Below are 25658 nucleotides of genomic sequence, written 5' to 3' on the forward strand. Positions count from 1 at the left end.
ATTGAAAATAAAAAGTGCGAATTTGGATGTAATCGGCGATTTTACAACGTCGGGATGTAAACAAAAAGGGATTACAAGGTGGAGATTTTTTTAGATCATTAACCTTTTATTTAACCAGATCCTCATATTCTATTATTTTACGCCAAGTAACCCCTTCAAATGCATTATTTATCCGACCCTTTAGACACAAGTTTGAAGATTTAATTGACTAAAAAATTAAAAGAGACTTATTTGACCTTAAAAGATAAATTTTAAAATCTAATTAACTAAAAAAATTAAAAGATAGTGATCTATTTAATCTCCGTGACATAAATTCGGGGGCCGCGTTAGCGCTTTCTTCCAATCTCTTTTCTCTATCGAGAAAGCATAGCAGAAGCTTAGCCCACACAAACCCATTCTTCATTTCCCGCTAACAAAACATATCAAATGCTATTATCTCTCGTTCAAATCCCACATATACCTGTAATAACAACCCAACACTTCCCACAAAAACATCACTCTTTCCTTAAAATCACTCCACATTCCCAAACCGTCCCTAAAAGAAGAAGAAAACTTGAAGGGTATGCTTCAGTTTCGAGTTCTTCGTCGGCTTCTGAGGATGATTTCAACATGGAATTGGGGCGGTTATTGGGTCTATTTCCTGAGGAGATGAGAAGAAGAGTGAGTGAGCACTGTGAGCTGCAGAACTTAGTTGAGGTTGTTATGGACTTGGGTCGGAAGCCGCTTGCTAGGTTTCCATCTGGTGACTTTGTTTTGTCTGATTGCCCCATTACACTTGAGGATCTTGAGCATGCCACGTCTCAGGTTATTTGTTTTTCTCTATGTTTACTTTGATTTTTGTTGTTGATTGCCAAGTGTTTGTTGAAATGCCTCAATGATTTTAAATTTCTACGTGCTTGTTTTTTGTGATTGGAAAGGACATTTATTTCCTTTTTTTCTGTACCATCTGAACACTTCAAGTACGCGGGGAAACGGAACACTTGGACACGGACATGGCCAAATAGTGTTATTTCTATATGAAAAATGAAGTTTCGTGTCCGAAATGTCAAGTGTTTCCGAAACGGAACATGTAGATTGAATGAAGTGTCCGTGCTACCTAGCTGGGACTAGAATGTGATTCTTGATTAAGATTTTTGTATTTAAAGTGGGTTGAATAAATGTTAAAAATGACATGTATAAGTGAGTTTAATTCTTAGGATTTCATTAAATTGTGAATATATATACAAATTGTGGAATAAACTTGGAATAAGATTCTTGTGATATGAACATCCATTTCCGATCCCATTTTATTTCCTAGAGTAACCATACCGAAGGTAAAATTTTGTGCAAAAAGCAAAAAAGTATGTAATAGTAGTTACACACACAATTGTCGGTCAAATCCCATTATTAACAAATGTCTTGGTGCAAGTTTATCTTTTATTTCAGCCTTATCACTCTTAAATGCTTCATTGTTATTTCACTTCGAATAGGATTTTTATTTTCCCGTGGTTAGAAATCATAAAGTTAGAGTCTCAATTAATATTCGAATTTACTTGTTGAATTTGACATGGTATATTAGAAAGGTGTAGAGTTCAATACCGGTAACCCCGTCTAGTTAATTAAATATCTCAGCACAGGGTAGATTGGGTTTGTCCGCCTGTACTTATTCACGCTTCAAGTCCAATTCTATTGGGGAGTGTGTTAGAAATCATAAAACTATTGTGGAAGTCTATCTAACAACTTAAACTTTTCGGTTGAATGATTAGCACTCATGACTGGTAGACTACCACACACCATGATAGCGAAGATTCTTCTATATATTATCCACCACAACAAGTTACTTCAATCTCTTGGTGCCTTAATCAAGAAAGAGGTCACAGTCATACATACAGAAAAGAAATAGAAAGTGCAGGAGAGAAGAAGTGCAGATATAAATCAATGAAAGGAAAACTACACTTGACCACACTTATCTTAAAATAGCCTCATGAATGATATATGTCACCCTAAATTAGAAAATATAAGGAAAACAAAATATCTGTTCACAAATGCTAGAATTATTAAGATAGTGAAAAAACAAAGATAAATAATTAAGCAAGTTTTAGTTTGCTGAAAAGATAAATAATTAAGTTCCACGTTTGCTTAAATTTCATTGTCATTAGCAAAAAAAGTTATAGTAGTGTGTGTAATGAACACTTACCTACATGTAATCAAAATGGCAAATACTATCATTAAAATCTGAAATTTCTTTCTTAGTTTTATTAGCAGTCCGGTGATCGAAAAATAATTGAAGTACTCGTTTATTTACTTTTGAAAAATTAAAACACTAATTTTTAAATAAAATAATAATTTAGGCAATCAATAGCAAATTCATAAAAATTCAGACACCACGACTATAATTTTTCCTAAGATATTAGATGTCCTGATCAAATGGTCAATTAAGGATCAAGTGTTCAATTAAAGCTACATAGTTGAGTCAATGACTGTATGTCCAATGTTGAACGCCCCTTTTCTCAGTATAAGCCAGTCATAAAGAAATGGTAAACGATCAAATGAAAAAAAGAAGAAGAATGGACATAATTTTGATATCCCATGCATCATAACTTCAAGCAGGTTCCTTGACTTTTTTAAAAAAAATTATAACAGAAGTCTTGCATATCATGCATATAGCTTTTATTAGCTGTTCACTTACTAGTTACAACAACATTATTGGTTCTTTTGTACCTTCTTGTTGTCACACAGGTCCCTCAATTTCTTTTTATACCCATAGAAAACGAGATTTCAGTTCTTATTTTTGTTAGCTTGATCCATTCTGTTGTCTTTAGGATGCCAAGGACATTTTATTGTTTCAGTATTCTTGTTAATATTCTTTTGTGTATTGATTATTTATCAGGATAAGATTCCGATAATGAAATCTCTTGTAATTACAACATCTTAGTTAAAGTTATGAGAGACAATTTTCTAACAAGGCCAAACAACATCAAAGTTTAATGTACTAAGCATAAAATGTAACCTTTATCTTCAGAGTTTAAAGAGAGATGAAGAAATGACATTCTTATTCTGTCCCTTCCTACCTTATTTCCCTATTGTTCTACTTGATACATGCGAATTTACAACATACTACTCTTTTTTGAACGGACAGTTTTCAGTTTACGCGCCGTATTGCATCGCTTGATCTTCTAGTAAAATCCTTTTCCATAAAGTTGTTTCAAATACTGTTTTTTCTATTGATTTTCTAATATTTGAATGTGTAAATTTTGTGGTTTGGGAACTTCTCAGCATCTTAAAGCTGCAAAACATTATCTATCACTTGAATCGTTTGACTGGTGAAAAATGTGTTTTATACTCACTAAAAATTGCATATTGCAGGTTGGTGACTTTGCCATTGATAATCGAGCAGGCATAAGTCGAACATTGCACCGGATCAGTGCCATAAGAAATCGGAAAGGTCAGATTATTGGTTTAACTTGTCGTGTTGGTCGGGCAATATCTGGCACTGCTAGCTTACTGAGAGATTTGATTCAGGATGGTGCTTCTCTTTTACTTATTGGACCTCCAGGGGTGGGAAAGACCACAATTATCAGGTTATCATTCATATTATTAGCTACAGATTTACTTTCATGATTGAGGTCATTTGTATTTTTGCTTTATAGTTCTAAATGCATTGAACTGGTATATTTTGAAAGGTAAAGATTATTATACTTTCGGGACTGTATTAAAACACTGTTTGGCTTATAAGAGTTGCTTTTAGAATGATGCTCTGTCCAATAACCTTCGAGAACTTGTTAAGGGGCATTTGTTTTCGTATTTGATTAAATAAACTGTTTGGTTTGTAAGAGTTGCTTTTATACCTATGTGCTGTCCAGTGACTTTTGAAGCTTTTTTACGGGGCATTCTTTATTCCTTACTCGATGAAACAATGTATTGCAGTGATAGAAGAGAATTCTGAGTAAAAAAAGTAAAGAAATTTTTTTTAACCTTTATCATTTTCCTCAAGAAAGAAAGACCCTTTTTAGCATTCTATTCTCTGATTGAAGTGGCATTTTTCTTGCCCCTACTTCCTTGCCCCAAGCTTAATCTAGTAGGATTTTTGTTAAATTGGAGTACTAAAAGTATCCAACATGAATTTTAATGTTGCTATAGGTCAGGCCAGCAAATGACAGGGTTTCAACTTAACTTCTGCCTATTTTGGCTTGGGTTCTTAGCACTTAAAAGATTAAAATATGCGAAGAAAACAAATTCTAATAATCTCACTTTTTGGTGAACTTGTAAATCTTAAGAACTATGAGCATCAAATGCTTGATATGTTTGAATCAAGAAACACTATACTCCCTTATGGATAAATATTGTCCCGCAAAGAATTATTTCTCATGGTACTTTGGCTAAAAAAATTGTTCAGCTTGTGGATTATCACATCTGGATCACAGTTTTTCACCTTCTATTTCTTTCCATGCATTTGTTTGCCAGACCTTGTGTTTTGCTGTGCATATGATGCTGTCTCAGACTTCATAGTTCCGGACCTCTTTTGCGGCTGTGACAAGTGTCAAGTTTTAGCAAATATCTTTTTCAAAAGGATTGCATCATTTTGAATGCCTAAACTTTTAAGCATTTTTGTTTGAGTGCTTGAACTTTTCTTTTTCTTTTTATCATTTTGATACAGTTGAACTGCTAAACAACAAAAACAATGAAATTACATCAAATATCATTTACACTTCTCTAGTAAGTGACAATACTGGGATATATTGATTATGTCTTGATCGTGAACGTGATTGATTGCTCAGTTTATGGTGGTTAATGTCTATTCCTGGGATTTTCTTAGGGACCTAAACTTACAAAATTTACAGGGAAATAGCTCGAATGCTTGCAAATGATTACAAGAAACGAGTAATGATTGTTGACACGTCCAATGAGATAGGTGGAGATGGTGATATACCTCATGCAGGCATAGGTAATGCTCGCCGGATGCAAGTTCCGAATTCAGATAAGCAACATAAGGTATGAACTAGAAGACTAGAAATGTGACTTTTATTCGTTCTTGTGCTTGTGCTTGTGCATGACCAGTTCCTGCTCATGAGCTGAGCCTGAGATTTTAATAGACTTTGGGTATCTTAATACCAAAGTCAGAATGTTCTTCGTCAGTGAATGCTAGTAATTATAAAATTAATTGAAGATTGCTTCTGCCTTCTGTACAAATCATTACATTGTTGTCTGAACTTATTTTAGGAGATTCTTATGTCATGTGCTTCATTTTTATACTATTCCCCCCCCCCCCCCACCACTCTCCCTGAAATGGGCATTCCTATATTTTCTTTTTTTCAATTTTCAATCAATTTTCGTGGGATGGTCATGTTTCACTTTTGTCCATTCAGGTATTAATTGAAGCAGTTGAAAATCATATGCCCCAAGTGATAGTGATAGATGAAATAGGAACAAAGCTTGAAGCTATGGCTGCTAGTACAATTGCACAACGTGGGATTCAGCTAGTTGCCACTGCTCATGGAATCACTATTGAGAATTTGATAGTTAATCCTTCTCTGGAAATGCTTGTTGGAGGAATACAGGTGAAGGCTAAATTAAGAAATTATAGTTGTATTGATAACATATCCATCCTATTTTCTGGTAGCTGTATCTATGCTTTTCTATTGAATTCATGTTTTTGGAGCCAATTTTGCAAAGCACCATTTGCCCATAAACCTCCGCATTTGGAATGACATAAATTAAGGTATGGAGATCTTTTAGTTTCCTCATAGTTTAAGTGCAGACCAAGTTTAATATTGGAATGGACACTGTATTTTCTAAAATATCAAGTGGATAAGCTCTTCTTTCTTACTTTTGGATCCATGAGTGTAATTTTTATTTAAAAACACTCGTGACTTTTGATTACATAGAATAATTCAGTAATCCCAACTGGCTTCAAAGTCATATATGAGCCAGCCAGCAAACTTGTCTTCTACCCAAAGGGCCAAATTATACATTTATTATTAGACAATTTTCATCTATGGCCACTGATTTTCTTTGATGCGGTCGGTTCCCTTCGAACTTCCCATTAGCTCATTGGATAGTCCTAATGATCTCCAACACTGCCTTGTTGTTTTTGAAGGAAGGGAGATGATGTGGGCATTTCATTGCAAAAAAATTGCCGGCCTTGGTTTCCAGAAGTCTTTTGGAATTTTTTCTGTAGTTTCGGTGAAACTTGGCTCAGTTAATTCCATACAAATGAAATAACAAAAACATATTTTATCTGCGGTCTTTCTTGGTTGTGGCTGTATATGTCCATGTGTATTTTCGTTTATAGTTTTCAAGTTTCTGCTGTATTTTTGACATACAAGGAGTTACTTCTCTGCTCAGTTCATTTACATTGGTAGAATTGTTTGGTCAGAGTGTGACACTGGGGGATGAAGAAGCAAACCGGAGAGGAGTCCAGAAGACAGTACTGGAGAGAAAAGGACCTTCAACATTTAGCTGCGCAGTGGAGATAATTTCAAAAAATGAGCTGCGTGTTCATCGTAGTCTAGAAGCAACAGTGGATGCCAATCTCTTAGGTACTTGCTTTTACCTCCAGTAAAAAGACCTTGTTGCTTTATCATGTTCTAATTTTGTGTTGCAATATATGTAAATTAAGGAGTTCTGTTTGTCTGCTGACCTTGTTTTGTTGAAGGTCGTTCACCGAAGGTTGAAGTTCGCAAAATGGATTCTCAAGGAATTAAGGAAACTGTGGTGATTGAACCCTCTATTGATGCATCTGTTCAGAAGAAAGATGACATTTTGTTTGATGATTTTTCGATGACAGATGAAAGGATCAATGCTGGTGCTTTCATTTCTGAGTCTCCTCCATATATGCAAGAAAACTCTTCCGAAGACGAGACACCACTTCGCTTGTTTGTCTATGGGGTAAGACATCATGCCTGTATATTTAACAGGTTTACCATCATTTTTATGCAATTAGTGTTCAGCTTCTTAGACTATCTGCTCTTTGCTTCCCGTTACTGGTCATCTAATATTCTTAACCTAGTATTATATGTTTTCTGATATTGTTAGAACATTTTTGATTTACTGTTGCATGCTCAATGTGCCTATTGAAAAGTGCTAAGCTGATTTGTTGTAGCGTTCTTTGCTAAAATAGTATTTATAAATATTTTTGTCCAGATATAGAAGATGAGAGGCATAACCATATTTTCATTGCCTTTTCTCTTAATTGAATAAAGTAAAAGTAATACCATTGAGGATTTTATATCTACTATGAAATTTAGTTGTTGATTCTATTTAATTAAAGCTGTTAATTCACCAGTAGGCTGCATAATCAGGCAACTTAAGTCTCCAATAGAATTTATTCATGAAAATGAAAATCAGTATTTTGGGTTTTGAGATTATCTATGTCCCAATCAGTTTGTGACTGGGTTTATTTGAATAGAAAATTCTCGGTACAATTAATGAATCTTCATCTACATTATATTTAAATGTGTGGATTGTGGTTAGGCCACAGACATATTTATTTAATATATCGATTTTTAGTTAATTACTCATTTTAAATAAGGTTCCATATTGTTTTGGTAATTATTATTATTTATTTTAATATTAAAATATTTAGTAATTGCACGTACAATCCCAAATGAATTTGATTATGACAAGGAAATTTAAAATTGAAAAAAAAAAAGATTTAAGGAAACACGTATTGGAATTATTTTCACCCACAGACCTATTTTTCACCGAAGTCGTTTAATTTCATTTTGAGTTTGCATCGGCTAGTTGTCAAGATCACAGCGAGGAGTAAGTAAATAAGAAGTGCTTCTTCCATATGATTGGGGTCTGAATTTCTATTTGAAAATTGAAACTCTTTTCATCATTTCAAATAAAGAATATTATTTCATGTTTTCTGTTGGCACGTGCAGTAAATATGCATGTCATGAATATACTCAAAATGGAACTTACAGAATGAGCAGTTATTCTAGATCCTGGAGGCGAGCGTGAGGCAAGGGATAAATCAGTTAAAAATGGATTATGTAGTCCAACTAACTGATAACATCAGTGAGGCAGATGCACTGCTTGCCTTGCAGTCCAAGCTAAAGAAGAATTCTGGGATGCAAGCTGCCGCCAAATCTCATGATATTCCTATTTATGTAACAAAGGTTGATAACAATTTTTTTTTGTCTGTCTGAGAAGTAGCTGCTACTCATTAAGATACCTTAATTTTACTTCTCTTTTTTATTTTTCTTGCAGACAAGCTCATTGGTGCAGATAACAAAGATTATTAGATCGTTGGCCAGTGATTGGGCTAATGGATTGAAGGATTCCAAATTAGGAGATTATGCAAATTATTCAGAGAAGACTGATGCCTTAGAAGTAAGAATTGATAACTTTTCTGGGATTCCCTTTGCTCTTTCTTTTATTTTTCTAATTAATACTGTTTTGGCTAGAGCAAGTTAGAATAAGTGAATCACTTCCAAGGAGTACGCGCAAATACTTAACTTGATTCTAAAACTAAAACCAGTCAATGTTCGGTATTCTTTGAGATAAAAGAATTTATTCTGCATGGTGGCTTAATTAGTAACTTAACTGTTTATAACTAGTCATTCGGAGTTCTATCATTTTCGTTGGTGAACCTGTGACATGTCCGGCTTTTTGGTTCTTTTCTCTTGGGCCATATAAGTGCCTCAGAATAAGAGAGAGATCTCATAATATGGCTATAAGAATAGAATGTTTTATTTATTTAAACTATATAGGTACACAGACTTATGTTTATCTTCATAAACCGCAACCTTTTACTGGCACAAACAGTCCAGATTTAGTTTCCATCTCACGGCTTAAGTGTAATACTGTGTACGTTTAGATAATTTTCTGGAAGATTGGTTTGGGATTTGAAGAAGGATCTTAAAATTGTTTGATCTGGGTTTTCTTTTTAAGTAAAAATAGATAGCCATTCACATTTTAACAGCATGGTTGCTCTTTCATGTTTATTCTGTACATAATTCAAGCAGTATTCCTGCTGTTCAGCTCCATGAAAAAGTGTATTTTAATTGTAGGAGACAAGAATAGCCATTGAGCAGGTGGTAATCCCGAAAGGCGAACCTGTGGAGTTATTGCCAAGGCCATCCCATATTATTTCTCTTCAGATGGACTTGATTCAAAAGTACCGATTACAAGCAGAGAAAATGGGTACTGCCCCGGATGTCCGTATCCGTATCCTGCCATATCATACTGGATTGGATGAAAGCAGTGAAGCAGAAAACACGGAGAATCCATTTGATGACATCCTTGGTGCTAGTAGTGACTCAAATGGATCATCTTACATTATCGACAGGTTACCTATTCTTCCCGACTAATCATGGCGTTTTTATTCACCAATATTATTATCATATTCATGTTATATAGTATTGATATTATAGTAAACAAAGCATTGCTCCGTTTTAGCCGTAAATTTTATATTGCAGCCTCTTGAATATTGGTTTCTTGTCTGCCTGCTTTTATAGGTAGAATTTACGTAAATTGTAAAGGTATCAATGGTTGAATTTTTAATTTAGTTAAGATGTTGTAGATTAGTTAAACAATGCTAGATATATGTAAATTAAATGAATATATTTTTTTAGGATTAGGATGTTTTTCTTATTCTTTGTATAAATACATCTTCTAAGAGACTTAAGACATATTTCAGCTCCACAGTAGCTGATCCAATTCTACTTACAAATCTAAGTTAATATTATTATATCATGTTTTTTATTCTATTTAAAGTATAATCATCTCACACATTGTTTATCTGTTTTATTTTTAAGGTAAGTGTATCAAATTATTTTAATATCTATTTATTAAGAGGTCTTGTAAGTAATAAATAGTTTATATGTATATATACAAAAAAAAATTAGGTAGACTCGGTCTACTATGTGGACTAGTCTGTCATATTATAACACATCATTAAAATAGTGGAACTATCATAATTTTGTTTATCACTTTTTACATATTTGAATAGTAATATTATGATAGTGCCACTATTTTAATGACGTGTCGTAATGTGATAGGCTTAGTTCATGGATGACGTGGTGTATCGAGTCTACTTATAAATTTTTTGTATATATATATATATGGCTTAGTACGATTGTGCTGACTGAGAGTGTTAAGATTATGTTTGTATCATAAATTTTTATTGTTTAATGAAAATCTTCATTGTTGAGTTATATTTGGCATCCACAGGGTGATAACTACTGAATAAGTGAGCTTTATATGTTCTCCGTGGAGTTTTGTGCTCTTTGATACTGACTTTGAATTTAAGAGATTCTAACAACTATCGATTTTAGGTCGGATTTTGAAAGTTAGTCATATTTTAGCTCACCGATAAATAAAGAAAATCATCAGCGATATGATAAAATGATCAATATGTAGTACCTCGAATATATTAAAAAAAATTAATTAATTAATATGCATTATATCATTACGATAAAATAACTCAAGATTAATATTGTGGATGAAATATAAATTCTTAACGTCAATCTAGACGTAGGAGACTTTTGAACCATATAAATATACCTGATGTGATAACAAGGATAACAAGTTCTAAGCATTAGCAGCAGGACACATTAATAATACTAATTTGTTTTTTGTTAAATAACATAATTACTTTCTAAATATACCAATAATCACCGGATTCATATGGGCTACCGAGAAGTAAGCAATGATCTTTTTAAGATCTTTTAAAATTAATTTATATTCTTTTGAATAAGCAATGATCTTTTTAGGGATCTTTAGGATATAAAATTAAAGTTTAAGGACGACTGGGGTACGAATTAAAGTTCAGGGAAGGTTGAGGGTGAGAGACGAAAGTTCAGGGACATTTAGTAAAAATTACCCAAATTTTGGTCATCTCGATACCATGATCTTTATGAGCACAGGCTAGTATTTGATAACCCAACTTATTATTTAAATTAATTTATTAAACACTTAATTTTTTTAAGTTGGTTTGATAATTCAAAAAAGTCCAACTTAACTTATTCAGTTAAGTCAAAAACCACTTAAAATAATAAGTCAAAAATTTTGACTTATTTTTTTTAATGAAAACATGAAGTTATTAAATATTAGTTTTATCATTCAATAAACTTTATATCCTTATTATTTTCAATTATTACTCACGAATAAAAATATTTGATCTCACATATATTTATTTTTTTTATTTTTTTAATATCACAATGAGCGTATTATACTTAAATCAACACTTCAAATTGTAAATTACTATATTTTTCATTACGAATATTTTTTTCTATCTTTATATTTATTTTTGTAGTCTATATGTTATTCATTTAATATATCTGCTTTTAAGTATTATTTGAACTTTTATTTGTAACACACAACATTGATTATCAAATTTAAACGGTTTTTTTGGAGTTTGAAAAACTAATATTTTATTTTAAGAACTAATTTTCAAGTTAGAGAGGAGCATCATTATGTCTTTAAGTAGGGGTGGGCATGGACCGGTTAACCGGTCCATGAGGGTAATTTATAAACCGGTCCATTATAATACGGTTTTTAAAATTAAAAACCTAAACCTAAAATTTTAAACGGTTAACCGGTAAATTGGTTAACCATAAAAAACGGTTCGGTTTTGCGGTTTTTAACCATATAACCATTAGAAAAATTAAAGACAAAAAAAGATATATTTTTAATTCTATTTGATTTTTTAGCAAACAAAAAAAAACTATAAAAATTCAAATTATATTAAAAAAATATAAACCTAAACTATCTTATAAATAGTTAAATCAATGCAAATATTTAAAACTATTATTATTTACAAATAATTTATGAGTAATATTAAAGTTAGGTTTGTATTTTTTGAATTGTTTGTAGTGTTGTTCACGTCCACTTTCTACTATTTATAGACTTAAATATTCCTATTTTTGTTAAGTAAATATTTTAATAAGGAAAACAAATTTCTTTTACAATATTTTCATATATAAAATCTCCTAAAATATATAAATATTCCTAAATAAAATATATGTCAATATATTTTTATATTTAGATTTTATTGTGTATATTATAAAATCAATATTATTTTATAGATCATAAAATATATCTTATTAATTATTAAAAATATATGAATATATATATATAAACCGGTTAACCGGTTAACCACGGTTTTTAAAAATCCAAAACCTAAACCTAAACCATTAAACTAAAAATCAAAACCTAAACCTAAACCGTTGGACCGGTTAACCACATTTTCCGGTTCGGTTTTCCGGTTTCGGTTCGGTTAATCGGTTTGACCGGTTTTTTTTCCCACCCTATCTTTAAGGACTAATTATCAGGGGTGATTGATCCTGAAGATCACTGAACTTCCGAAAATTTGTCATTTCATTTCATTTTCAAAGTGAAATCATGTATGTTTGATAAATTTTCAAAATTAAACTTGTAAAATCCGGTTGTCACATGTCAATTTCCGGGTGTCACCTAAGCATTTTTGGCCTGAAATACCGAAATTAAAAAATTGAAAGTTCAGTAGTCAAAATGAAAAAAATAGTTTAGTGACTGAAATGAAAAAACTTAAAATTTCAATGATGGTCAGGATCAATTACCCAATTATCAGCATGTACAACTAAAATTTATGATTTTTATTTGTAATGTGCAATATTCATAATATTTTTTATTTATATTTTAAAAAATTGTTTATATTTAGTAATTTATTCTTAAAATAATTAATTTTTAAAGGTTTTATATGTAAATATAATAATTTCAATAAAATTCAGTAATTTTAGACTTGCAATTATCAAACAGACTTATTTAATTCAACACTTAAAAGAATCAGCAATTATTATTTTCAGCATTTAAAATTCAATACTTAATTTTCAGCACTTAATTTTCAGTTTTATCAAACGCCGCCTTAGTTTTTTTTTCCCCAACTAATTGCCTACTCCTCCGTTTTAAAATGACAGATCATTTAAACCAATGCGATAATTAAAAAAATATAATTAAATTGGTTAAAATCTATTATTTTAAATTTTAAATAATTCTTAAATATATTAATGACTAATTAATTCTTTTATTGGTATTAAAAATGATATTTATTCTATATTATAATGTGGAACAATTAATTTATTTTCTCAGGGGTAAGATAGACTTCGAATTTTAAAATAGCCGGGTGATAGAAAAGAGTAGATTTAGCATGAAGATTTTCTTTTTTAACTATTAAATGAGTCCCACATCGAATGTGTGTACTAGAGAAGTATGATCCATGGAATATAAATAGAAAACTAAACTAACATAGTAACATACTTACCTGGACGGGGTCTATAGGCGATCCATAAGATCTATGGCCTAGCTTGTTGGTCTCCATTGCACTTTGGAGATGCAACTGGTTAAAGTCTCCTCAAGTAGGAGAGCTTACGTCATAATTTGTGATAGCTGGGGCCTGCGTTCGCGCGGCCCCTGCCAATTTTGAATTCTAATTTTTTCTAGTGTGGGTTCAACTTTCAATTCTTTTAGTTCATTGGATAACGTTTCTTAATTCTTCTCAACTTTAACCGCAGCCCTTCAGCTAATTTTTATATGGAAAAAGGTGTTCTAAACTTTCTTGTCATCGCAGCTTTAAGGGTTTCAAACTCTCATTGACAAAGCTAAGCATTTGAGTCTCTTATTGATGGTGTGAAAATTGAGGGATATTATGATGAAAACTGTCTCTATCCTGCAATTTGCAGATGACACTCTTTTGTTTCCTCCAAATGACGTAGATGTGATCGGGAATTTGCTTCGAATTCTCCACTGCGTCGAGCTTGTTTCGGGGCTGCGTATTAACTTCAATAATAGCTCAATCATCTATCGTAATGTTGACAGCGAAGTGTTACTTCAGCCGCTACTATTATGAATTACAAAATAGATAAGCTGCATATTACCCATCTTGGAATATGTAGGGAAAAGAGGAATTTGCAAAGTTGATTGAACACGGTTTGTCTTCCTTTACATCAGGGTAGTTTGAACGTTCCTTCCTTTCGTTTAAAAAAACCAAAGTTTGTTACTAAAATGGCTTTGAAAACTTTTGTCTTGCAATATAAATTCCTTTTGGTTTATGGTGGTTAAAAACAACTCCAATAATTCCTCTTGGTGTCAAGGAATGGCGCAAATTTATCAACTTTATGGCAGGGAATTCGTAAAATTTGTGTTAACGATAGTTACTTTTTGATTTTTATTTGAAAACATAGTCATTTTTCATTTGAGTAATAGAGAAAGCATAGGTTTTTGGAAGTTAACTGAATTCCTAATCATTTTCAGTCTCTGGCAACTTCTCATACTGTTTTGTTCAACCTATCTCTAAATCAAGAAGCAACTATCTCATACATGTTGATACAACCACTGGCCGCGCGAATTGCTATTTTCACCTGGGAACGAAGATTGCGCATGGGAGAGGCAGTAGACATGGAGATTTTAAAGATTCGGTTTATCGGTTTACTAGCTCATTATGATTGTCCAGATCATGTCTCTTGGTTACATCCTAAAGAGAGTTATACTTCAGCAGTACCTTTTGTGAAGTACAGGTCTGCAGTTACTTTTATTTCCAGTTTATGGTAGCTTAAGGTTCCTCCAAGGCAATAATTCTTCGTCTGGTTACTTTCTAAGGATTAGAGTGGCTTCGAATCAATTTCTTCTCCTCCGTAATTTAATTAGATGCGATCAAGCTTTGTACGTGTTCTTTATGTTCTGGTTCAGAAATAGGCATTCACATAGTCCTTCACAGCTGTTTAGCTTGGAATTTCTGGTGTAGAATGCTTCGCTTAATAAACGTCTCGGCTTAGACAGTTTAGTTGAATATTGGTAACTATTTTACACTTTAATTCGGAGAAAATTAAAAAGTGAATGACATTTTTGCTTCGAGTATTTGGCAGGGTTCGAAATTGTGCTCAACCCTACATAGTATGGAGTTGCAGGTATTTTGAAATTTTGAACAATCCTAATCATGCAAGTTTTATACACATTAATGACCATGAGGCCTTTAAAAATAAATGCATAAATATCTAAATTCCTAGCACAATTAGTTCATAGCACAACTGTATAATCCTATACATCAATTAAACAAGGCATAAGCACAAGTGCTTTTCAATGACGACCAATAAGTTATAGTTGAATTGATAGAGGGGTCAACTCAATTAAGAGTCTCCCTTCCAAAAATAAGTGTATGCCATTAAAAGGAGTAAGCACACGGTATTCTTTAGTAAAAGGCGAAAGAATAGTTCGCTTTGTGCTTACTCCATGGCTCCATATTTTGCACAATTAGTTAACCCTTTACTATATGGATGGTTTCATGTCATTGGTTATTGCTTTAAACCAATGTGGGATATATAAAGAATAAGATAACTCTCCACTTTTTTCAGGCAATTGTATCAAAAACCGCAATTGTAAATGGCTTAATCACCAAAAAAACCCTCATCTTTTAGCCTCTTTTCAGTTGCACCATGACGTTGCAATTTTGTCGATTACACCCTAATTCGCACCTTTGGGTTTCAATTCCACCCTCAAAATCAAATTGGACTTTTTTCACTCGGGAAAAATTCATAAAAATCCTTATAAAGTACTCGTTTGAACTCTTTTCCACATAAAAGTTAAAAATGGATGACTTATTTTGATAGGTCCCAATCAGATTTGAATTGTATTTTGAGATAGAAATTCTACTTAGAGCGAGAATTAAACCACAAATATCTCTTAGGGTGAGATTGAACCACAATTCTAATATTTTTCATTGATTCCCTACTGCTAAATGACAGAGTTTAAATACATAAATGACTTAACAACTTTTCCTACTTTTAAGCACACAACTCTTAACTAAAGACCTCACTAAGAGCATCCACAGTAAACTCTTTATAAGTTCAAAATCTTTATTATAAAAAGTTAAATTGTAAAAAAACTATTCCAATAGACTCTTTATTTTAAAAAAATAAAATAAAGAGTCATATTGGCTCTCTACATCTAGAGAGCCAAAATAACTCTTTATTTTAAAAAACATAACGTGCAAATATCAATTATCACTTCCTCCACTCTTTCCTTAATTTTAGAACAACAATTCCCTCAATCTGCTAGCTCTAGACGTGCCTGTCAAAAACATATCATATTCGCTATTTTTTCTTTACTACCTGTTCAGCCATTTTTTTTATTTATGAACATGAATCGGCAAGTCACTGGAGAATTATTGATATCAATTCCAACCCAATTCCTGATTTTTCAACTCAACCTTCAAATTCTGATGATATTTCTATGTCTACCAATAACTCAGACTTTGTTTTTTCTGTTCCGCCGGAGACTAATTCTAAAAGATCACGTAGCAGTAATTTTAGTGTGGAAGAGGATCTCCATATTGTGTCATCGTGGCTTAATATTAGCATTGATGCTTTGCAAGGGAATGAACAAAGCATCGAACGTATTGGACACGATTATGGGAATACTTCCATAGATACAAAAATTTTGAATCGGAACGTACACAAATTTCTTTGATGAATCATTGGTCAACAATTCAATTAGCTACAAATAAATTGTGTGGATGTTATGCTCAAATCGAATCAAGAAATCAAAGTGGAATTAACGAGCAAGACAAGGCACGCATCGTTTTATATTATGAATTTGGTTTTGGTTGCAGATTGTTAATTTCTTGTTTTTTTACAGATTGCTAATGCAAAAAATTTGTTTCGAGAACTAAACAAAGGAAAATTTCAATTTGAAAATTGTTGGAATATATTAAGATTTCAGCCAAAATGGTTAGAAGATTGTGAAAAGAAAAAATCAGTAAAAAAGAAAGACAAGATTCATATTAATAATCCTGCAGAAACGGAGTTGAATTTAGGAGATGACAATATCACGGGTACAAACTTTGTCGATTTAGAGAGACCTCCGGAAAGAAAAGCTGAAAAGGAAAAAAGGAAAAAAAAGCATAGAGAGATGGAAAATGAATAATCAGATTCATATATAAATATATTGCAGGAAATGAGAGAGGAAAAAAAAGCAATTCAAAGAAAAAAAGTTAGATTTATTTGAAAAAGTGTATGTTTAAGGACAAGAAAGACTTATTTATGAGCAAGAAAAGCTTCGATTAGAACAATTAAAAGAAGAAGAAAGAATAATGACAATAGATACAACCGGAATGTCTGAAGTGGTCGCGAATTTTTATGTTCGATGTCAAAGCGAGATCATTGAAAGAAAATTTAGAAATTGTTAGAGTTTTAATTTTTGTATTGAATTTAGAATTCTGTTCTCATTTGTTTTTTTTTCAATATTTTGGAATTTGAATTTTTATTATGATTGTTTGTAAGTTTTCTGTTTATTTTAATGAAATTATAGACACTGTCTACTTCCATGCGTTTTATGTATGCTCTCCTTTTGGCGAGTCTTGTTATTCAAGGAAACTGCATATGAAATACAGACCAAGTTTCAGATTTTTTTTAACAAACTCAAACTGGAAAACAAATTGGAAATAATGTACACTGGAAGATGAATATAAAAAATGATTGCAACTGTGCAAGATCAGATATGAAACTTTCAAGTACAGTATAGTTCCAAGAATTTCAAATTGGTTTGAATCGGTTGTTCATGTGGGTAATCTTGATGGGGTTGACACCAATTTTAGTGTGTAATTAATGGCAGGAGATAATATGTTTGTAATTTTCTAAGATTGAACATGTACTTTCCAATGCAACCAACTGAAAAAATCAAGAGTACCCCTCTGCTAGAAGTGTCATTGACAGATTGACAATTTATTTCAAGCTAATCTCTATCTTAAAAAGCCTCAGATTGATGTAATCTAAAATCAACTCCAAAATGAAGTTAATAAATGAACAGCAGAATCTCTAATTGGTGTTAATTGCTCTTCAAAAAAGAATAACAGTCTGCAATATTCAGAGTTGGTAAGCCTGCATTAATTAGCAAGCATCAAAATTTTAAAACAAAACAACTGAGTAATTTTAAAAACCCAAGAACAGATAAAATAAAAAAACAAGCATGTTCAAATGTCAAAGAATCAATATACTAATTAGTACAAAGCAACAAGAAAGCAGAATTGCAGTGAAGTAAAAGCAGAATATAAATAAAACAAGAAAAAAGAGTTTAAAAGGCTCCATGATATATCAATCTAAGCAAAGATGGACCTTCATTGATGGACCAACCATTTTTTCCAGGTAACAATCCACGAACGTTTGCTTTAGTCCTTGCTAATTCCATATTCACTTGAACAAACCAAATCATGCCAAAAGTACTTGGGTCCTTGAACTTAGAAACAACGGCAGACACTGAAAAATCAGACCGGAAAAAGAAAACAAAAAATTATTTCAAAAACTACAAATAAAGATTTTCCACAATGTTTAATGTTTTTTGTGTGTTAGGAAAGAATATGCAGATAAAATATTCACCAAAAACACAATGGCACAGCCAAAAAGCATTACGGACAAATAAACAAAATAATAATTTATAAGTTCTTGAATTAATTAAAGAAGTCCTTTCATAATGACACAAACAATGCCGATACTTCATGTGAAATGCATGACCATTATATAAATGAAGTTTCAGTAATGAGAAGGGCACCTTCAAACACTAGCAGGATACACAATTTACTGATTTTATATATCCAGTATGACACATGAAAAAAAAAAGATAAAAGCAAAATCTAAGAAACACTAACAAGCTACGTTTTAGAAATAGGCAAAGATTGGAAGCATGTTTCTATATTGTTAATACTATCAAGGAATCACTAATAAGCTAGGATTATAATCAATAAAACAGTAATATCAAAACATACTATCTATACCATTAAAACTTCAGAAGTTACTACTTGCCCTTAAAATAGAATAAAGGTATTAATATACTTACTTACAAGTTCATCTAAAGAAATTTTCAGAATGTTGAAATTCAGTTATGACTTCCGTGAGTATTTCATATATGCTCTATTAGATCTTGTTGTAGTTGAAAGTGAGTATCTCTGTCCCTAATCCGACGATGACATTGAACAAATTCCAAAAAATCCGTTGAACGCTCTCGCGAGACTGATATATCAGGATTGACATCAAATGAATCATAATTATAATCTTGATTTTTAACATGTCTTTCGTCTTCCACAATCATATTGTGTAATATAATGCAAGCTTTCATAATGCTTTTGAGAGTTTCACGATGCCAAAAACGAGCTGGCCCACGAACGATCGAAAATCGTGCTTCCAACACTCCAAATGCGCGCTCAACGTCTTTTCTGGCTGACTCTTGAGCTGTAGCAAATTGTTTGTGCTTATTAGATTGTGACGATGGAATTGTTTTTACAATTGTTGATCATGAAGGATAAATACCATCCGCAAGGTAGTATCCCATGTTATATTCATGACCATTGACCGAATAGTTAGCCGGCGGAGCTCGTCCTTCGGCAAGTTCTGTAAATAAGAAAGACCGCTCCAAGACATTAATATCATTGTGCGATCCTGGTAGTCCGAAAAATGCATGCCATATCCAAAGATCATATGAAGCGATAGCTTCAAGAACTAACGTTGGCTCATAAACATGACCAACATACATCCCTTTCCAAGCAACTGGACAATTTTTCCATTTCCAATGCATACAATCAATACTTCCTAACATTCCAGGAAACCCACAACTATCCCCTTCTTTTAACAATCTATCAGTATCAACTTTTGTAGGAGATCTCATGTATTTTTCTGAAAAAATTGAAACTATTGCCTCAATAATTTTTTTGACACTTTCAATTGCAGTGCTTTCACCTATTCTAACATATTCATCGACATAATCAGCTGCAAATCCATACGCAAGCATCCTTAATGCAGCGGTTATTTTTTGGAGAGAAGACAACCCTAATAAACCGGCATCATTTTTTTTTTTTGAACAAAATATGGGTCACAAGATTCAACGGCTGATTGTATGCGAATAAAAAGAGACCGACTCATTTGAAATCTCCTACGAAATGCACTTGGGGAATAAATAGGATTATGTCCAAAATAATCATGATAAAGTTTAAAATGAGCATGTATTCTATAACGCCATATATAGGTACGACTGTGAACTAACCTGCGATACAACGTCCTTTTTTTATTGAGTGACTCTCCTATTGTAGATACTATCAATTCTAATTCATCATCAGAATCAGAATCATCAAGACAAAAATTAATTAAATTTGTAGAGAGCATGTTGTTGCAGGAAGAAAGTGAAACTCACTTAGCATTTTTATCGGAAGACCAACTGCTGCAAATGGAGATTTATGGCATGATACTTAAAGATGTTGATGCAGTTTTTCTCCACAGCAAACATTCTTGCTACTTTTAATCACAAGATATTTAATTTGATTTTAATTTTTGTTATATTTGTGCAGGTTTTGTTATGGAACAAGAAACTGGAAGTGAAGACATCGTGAAAAATGAGAGGAAAAGTGAAAATAGTAAAGATAAAAAAAAAAGGGAAAGTGAAATAATAAAAAACAAAATGATTTTGAAGAGCCTATTGAATTTAGTTTAAATTTGAACTCTTTATTATTAAAGATTCTCTCTATTTATGTAAAGATGCTCTCCAAATTTATAGAGTCTATTGGAGATGCTCTAACTAGTGGCAACAATTAAGCCGATAATCACTCAAACAATAAAATATAATATACTAATAAATTGACCTATTTTTATGGAAAAGAAACTACTACTACCCACGCCAATTGCATGGCCAATGCATGTATTTTAACTTATCAATACCTTCCTCTTCAAAGAACCTTGTCCTTAAGGTTATCAAATAATTATGTGCTTTCTTCATCATCCCATGCATCATCATCATAATTTCCTTGAAGCAATAATAATTGAGGCCCTTTACAATTATGTCCAGGTATAAATTTTTCGTCACAATTAAAACAAAGGCCTTGAACTCGTCTCTTCTGCATTTCATTCCATGGAAGTTTTTTAATTGGAGAAGAATCGGGAGTTGTGTTGGTAAATATACCTGCAACTTTCTTCTGACGAATTAGTTGTTCATCTTGCATTCTAGCCAAAGCGATAGCTTCCTTCAAGGATTTAGGTTTAAACATTCGAATTCCATCTGCAATTTCAGGTTGAAGACCTCCCATAAATGTCCCAATAAGTGCCTTTTGTGTCCATCCTTGCATCCTGTTCCCAAGCTTCTCAAACTCTTTTTGATAATCACGCAAATTTTCCTTTTTGTTTTACTCGTGACAAAGCCTCATCAAAGTCTTCACAATCTGTTGGACCAAACCGAGCCCACAATTCTTCATAAAAAATTGCCCATGTCACCTCCTTTCCTTCTTCTTTGTAAGCCTTACGACGCCATTGCCACCACTGATTCGCTTCCCCCTCAAGGTGAAAAGAAGCCAGCGAAACCTTTTGATTTTCGGGCGTCTCTTGATATTCAAAGAATTGGTCTACTCGGGTAAACCATTCCGTAGGATCGTCTCCTGCATATTTAGGAAACACCAATTTTGTTAATTTGGAGAAGAACATAGGTCTTTCTCCCCTTGGTTGTTCTTGAACCTCCTGCGATCGATTGTTGTGATGATTGGAGTGGCCGGCGGTTATATCTCTGCCCGAAAGTAAGGCTTCACATACTTTTTTCAAATGAAAAAGAGATCAATTTAGTACTTGAGGGTGGAATTGAAAACCAAAGGTGCGAATTAGGATGCAACTGACAAAATTGCAACGTCAGGGTGCATTTGAAAAGGGGCTAAAAGGTGAGGGAGGGGGGGGGGGGTTTGGTGATTAAGCCAATAGTAAATTAACCTCTAAAATACGGTGCGGGACTCTTTCTTGCAAAATTACGGTATATAATTTGAGTGTGTTTGACGATCAGTCTTTCTTCTTTCATTTTTGTGCTTTTCATTTTACATTTATATGTTTTTGCAAATGTCGAGCAACACACTTGTTTCTCATCTTCCATCTTTCATTTTTCAATCTCTTAACTCTGCCGATCGACAAAGCAATCTTTTGTTGGAGAGGAGTAGTTTCCAACGAAGAGACACGGCGTCGAGAGACGGAAATCAAGGATGCTACATCCATCTCCTTCTCCAAGTAGAAGGACTCTACCACCACTGCGTAAAGCATCATTGTAAACCCATTAAGATTATGAAGTGATGCTATTGGCGGACTAGTGAAAGTGACGTACTGAATTCATACGTTTTAGCAATAGGCTGTGATAATTTTGGATTTTAACTTCTTGATTACCATGTCACGGTTTTAGGTCAAAAAAAAGCATAAGGTGTTTGATAAAAATCCTAATTGATAGTAAATTTCTTTTTGACAATAATTAATAGTAAATTAATATAAACTTATTTCTATAGTAAAATAAAAGTAGTAAAGTTGAAACTAATTTAGTACATATTTTTATAATACTGCCAGCAAACTAATAGTAAAATAAATAATAATTTATTTTAACATTTTATAATTTTAAAATAAACAATAGTAAATTAATTTTTTAAGTAAACCGATAGAAGACCGGTACATAAATTTATAGTCAAAGTTATGTTTAGTAAAACCATTAGTAAACTTACGAATTTTTCGGCAAACCGTAATTTTGTAATAATTTCTTGCCAAACCGTATTTTTGCAATAATTTTAGTCAATATGTATTTTTGAAAATATTCAGGTTTTTTTGTGAGTATTCGTCTAAAGATTCCTTTTTTATATATGTTTTAACTTGACTGTCTATACTTATATCTAGGGGTGAGCATGGTTTGGTTTGGTTTGGTTTAGTAAACTCCAAAACCAAACCATATTTAAGGAAAATATAAAAACCAAACCACGCCAAATATTTACGTAAAATTTCGGTTCGGTTAACCAAACTTTAGCATCGGTTTCGGTTCGGTTTGGTTCGGTTCGGTTTGGTTAATATAGATTTAGATAAATATTATATATAATTCTACGTAAAAATTAAAATTATACGTAATAATTTTTACTTATATGTGTGTATTAGTTTATATATTTTATTTTCATATATGTATCTATACACATATATTATATTTATACATAAATATTTCAATTTAAATTTTATATTTATTTATACATATATAAATATTAATAAAAATAATATTATTGTAAACTTCGGTTTTTCGGTCGGTTCGGTTAACCACTAGTTGAAACCAAACCAAAACTAAAAACCATACTTTTTTATAATTTGAAACCAAACCAATCCATTTTAACCATTTTAACCAAACCAAAATTAATTTCGGGTTGGTTTGGATCAGATTAATGGTTTGGTTCGGGTTTTGCTCACCCCTACTTATATCTATGAGAAATTTAGGAAAACTACTTCAAATTTCAACATATTTGTAAAATATACCTCACCTCTACAAAGTTAGAAGAATTACTCTCCGTTTTTTCATCTTTATATTTTTACTCTAATGAGATAGGCAAAAGGCTCACTTTAGCCCCTAAGGTCGGACCAAAAGAATAAATAAGCCCCTAAGGTCAAGGTTGGCTCACTTCACACCCCGTACTTGTCCAAAACGGCTCAGATTACACTGCTGTTAGTTTCTTCAGTTAAATGATGACGTGGCATGTAAGGAAAAATTTTAAAAACATCCTTAATATTTAAAATACTTACCAATTTTATATTTATAATTTTTTTAACCATTTTCACCCTCTTCTTCACTTAAATATCAATAATTAAAAAAAATACTTAAAATTAAAATATTTATTAAAACAATTAAACACAATTAAATACTCCGAATCCTAATTAAACGTTTCATAATTCAATTAAATAAATCAAAATTTAATTAGATCAATTAAAATAAAATTTAAACCTAATTAAACCAAAAAAATTAAAAAAATTAAAATTAAAAAAAAACATCGACGAAGACGAACGGGACGAACCCGTTCGTCTTCTCCGGCTGTTCTTCCCCATGGAAGAACAGCCGGAGCTGTTTTTCCATGGGGAAGAACAGCCGACCTAGCTGTTCATTCCCAAAGGGAAGAACAGATTTGTTCTTCCCCATGGAAGAACAGATCCGTTCTTCCCCAAAGGGAAGAACATTAGGCTGGGCCTGTTCTTCCCCATGGGGAAGAACAGATCTGTTCTTCCCCTTGGGGAAGAACAGGTCACAGCCGACCTGTTCTTCCCCAATGGGAAGAACAACCGACTGTTCTTCCCCAAGGAAGAACAGCCGACGTGGCTGTTCTTCCTTGGGGAAGAACAACAGCTGTTCTTCCCCATGGAAGAACATATCTGTTCTTCCATGGGGAAGAACAGTCCGGAGAAGACGAACGTGTCTTCTCCGGCAAAATCTTTTTTAATTTTTTTTAATTTTTAGTTGAAATATTTGTTTGTCGGTGTGGTTTACGGTGGGTGTTCGGGAGAGAATGGGTGGATTAAATTTAATTATTTTTTTTAGAATAAATTTTAATTAGTGTGATTTTGAAGCGTTTAATTGGATCTTGAAGCGTTTAATTTTGTTTCGAAATGTTTAATTGTGTTTCGATTGCTTTAATAAATAGTTTAATTTTAAATATTTTTTAATTATTAATATTTAAATGAAAAAGAGGGTGAAAATTGATAAAAAAACATTGTAAGTATAAAATTGGTAAGTATTTTAAACATTAAGGACTTTTTTGAATATTCTGCCTATATGCCACGTCATCATTTGGCAGAAGAAATTAACGGTGTTAAGTTTGCGGTGTGATCTGAGCCGTTTTGGACAAGTACGGGGTGTGAAGTGAGCCAACCTTGACCTTAGGGGCTTATTTATTCTTTTGGTCCGACCTTAAGGGCTAAAGTGAGCCTTTTGCCAATGAGATAATAATTTAATTATTTACTCTGAATTTTGTCTTATAATACTCTATAATTATTTTGTCTTTATTTTTTACTCTTCTTCCTATTTCTCCCTTTTCTCATCTTCTCATGGTTATTTCACAGAACACCACCGCCATCATCCGTTCTACAACCCTTACCCGCTCGACTTTGTGACCCGTTTTAGATCCATATAAGCAGACTCCACATTTGCTTCTTGCTTCTCCAGTCCTTTGCCGGAGAAACCCAATTTGTGCCCTTTTTTTACCGTTATCTACTACCGTTGCTCATTATTGCTTTTTGTAGTTGAGCTTACACTAACAGCGTCGCTTTTGGTTTTTATTTGCCAAACTTGTGCTTTGACGGCTGCAGAGATGGTTTTCCTAGTCGGCGTCAACAACGATCAAGAAGCAATTTTTTAATCGATTTTTAGGGTTTCTTTTTGATTTCATATTGTTTAGAGTGAATTGAATTGGTTAATTTCATATATGGAGATGTCATAGTTAATTTCATAAGTATTATTTAGAAAATAGTAATAATTTCATGATACCAATTGTAATTTTAAACTTGTTCCTCAAGTGACAAGCAGTGCAGTGAAGATGCGGCTGCATTTGTGATTTACCTAGCAGAACATTTTCTTTTTCTGGGTTTGATGAGAAATTCTTAATATTAAACAAGTGAAAGTTTTCCTAGTTTTTTTATTTTGCCCGAGAATAATGATTTGTGTGTAAACATTGCAAATCAGAGGGTAAATATGTGCATACATTTTGGGTATAACTATGCACTTTGTTCTATGAATTTCATTATAGTGGGCTAAGATGGCTAAATGCTAATTAATATTGCTACTGTCTACACTGTACATTAATATGTTTCTTTAAGATTTTATTGAATTTTTGATTTAATGCTAGCTACGCGTTTCATATGATTGAAAATGGAGGAAAATAAGAACCAGAGAAGGTTCTTTAATCT

At 32.4% G+C, this 25658-nt stretch overlaps 2 protein-coding genes and 2 non-coding genes across 4 annotated transcripts; 2 read left to right on the forward strand and 2 right to left on the reverse strand.

Moving 5' to 3' along the window:
* Positions 1 to 327: 327 nt before the first annotated feature.
* On the forward strand, positions 328 to 9421 carry LOC126669949 (protein SEEDLING PLASTID DEVELOPMENT 1). Its single transcript, XM_050363599.2, has 9 exons — positions 328 to 804; positions 3346 to 3560; positions 4821 to 4971; positions 5346 to 5537; positions 6356 to 6518; positions 6635 to 6867; positions 7926 to 8102; positions 8194 to 8316; positions 8997 to 9421. The coding sequence occupies exons 1-9, from the start codon at positions 427 to 429 to the stop codon at positions 9294 to 9296; spliced, it is 1932 nt and encodes a 643-aa protein (XP_050219556.1). The 5' UTR covers positions 328 to 426; the 3' UTR covers positions 9297 to 9421.
* Positions 9422 to 13220: 3799 nt separating this feature from the next.
* On the forward strand, positions 13221 to 13381 carry LOC126670839 (U1 spliceosomal RNA). Its single transcript, XR_007638833.1, has one exon. It is a non-coding gene; the product is annotated as a U1 spliceosomal RNA (small nuclear RNA).
* A 1700-nt stretch (positions 13382 to 15081) lies between these two features.
* LOC126670879 (U5 spliceosomal RNA) lies at positions 15082 to 15198 on the reverse strand. Its single transcript, XR_007638869.1, has one exon. It is a non-coding gene; the product is annotated as a U5 spliceosomal RNA (small nuclear RNA).
* Positions 15199 to 18844: 3646 nt separating this feature from the next.
* On the reverse strand, positions 18845 to 20108 carry LOC126668271 (uncharacterized). Its single transcript, XM_050361476.2, is given in 3 exon segments — positions 18845 to 19340; positions 19536 to 19800; positions 19803 to 20108. Coding segments are annotated over 3 exon segments (1059 nt in total). The 3' UTR covers positions 18845 to 18852.
* Positions 20109 to 25658: the final 5550 nt, after the last annotated feature.

This window comes from Mercurialis annua, linkage group LG2 (genome assembly GCF_937616625.2).
Source record: "Mercurialis annua linkage group LG2, ddMerAnnu1.2, whole genome shotgun sequence".
NCBI classification, from domain to species: domain Eukaryota; kingdom Viridiplantae; phylum Streptophyta; class Magnoliopsida; order Malpighiales; family Euphorbiaceae; genus Mercurialis; species Mercurialis annua.

What these genes read in the sequence shown, in the direction of transcription:
- LOC126669949 (XM_050363599.2), top strand. Translation starts at nt 427, where the DNA reads ATGCTATTATCTCTCGTTCAAATCCCACATATACCTGTAATAACAACC. An exon ending in TGCTTGTTGGAGGAATACAG is followed by an intron (nt 5,538 to 6,355) that starts GTGAAGGCTAAA and finishes TTGTTTGGTCAG; the next exon opens with AGTGTGACACTGGGGGATGA. An exon ending in TTCGCTTGTTTGTCTATGGG is followed by an intron (nt 6,868 to 7,925) that starts GTAAGACATCAT and finishes CAGTTATTCTAG; the next exon opens with ATCCTGGAGGCGAGCGTGAG.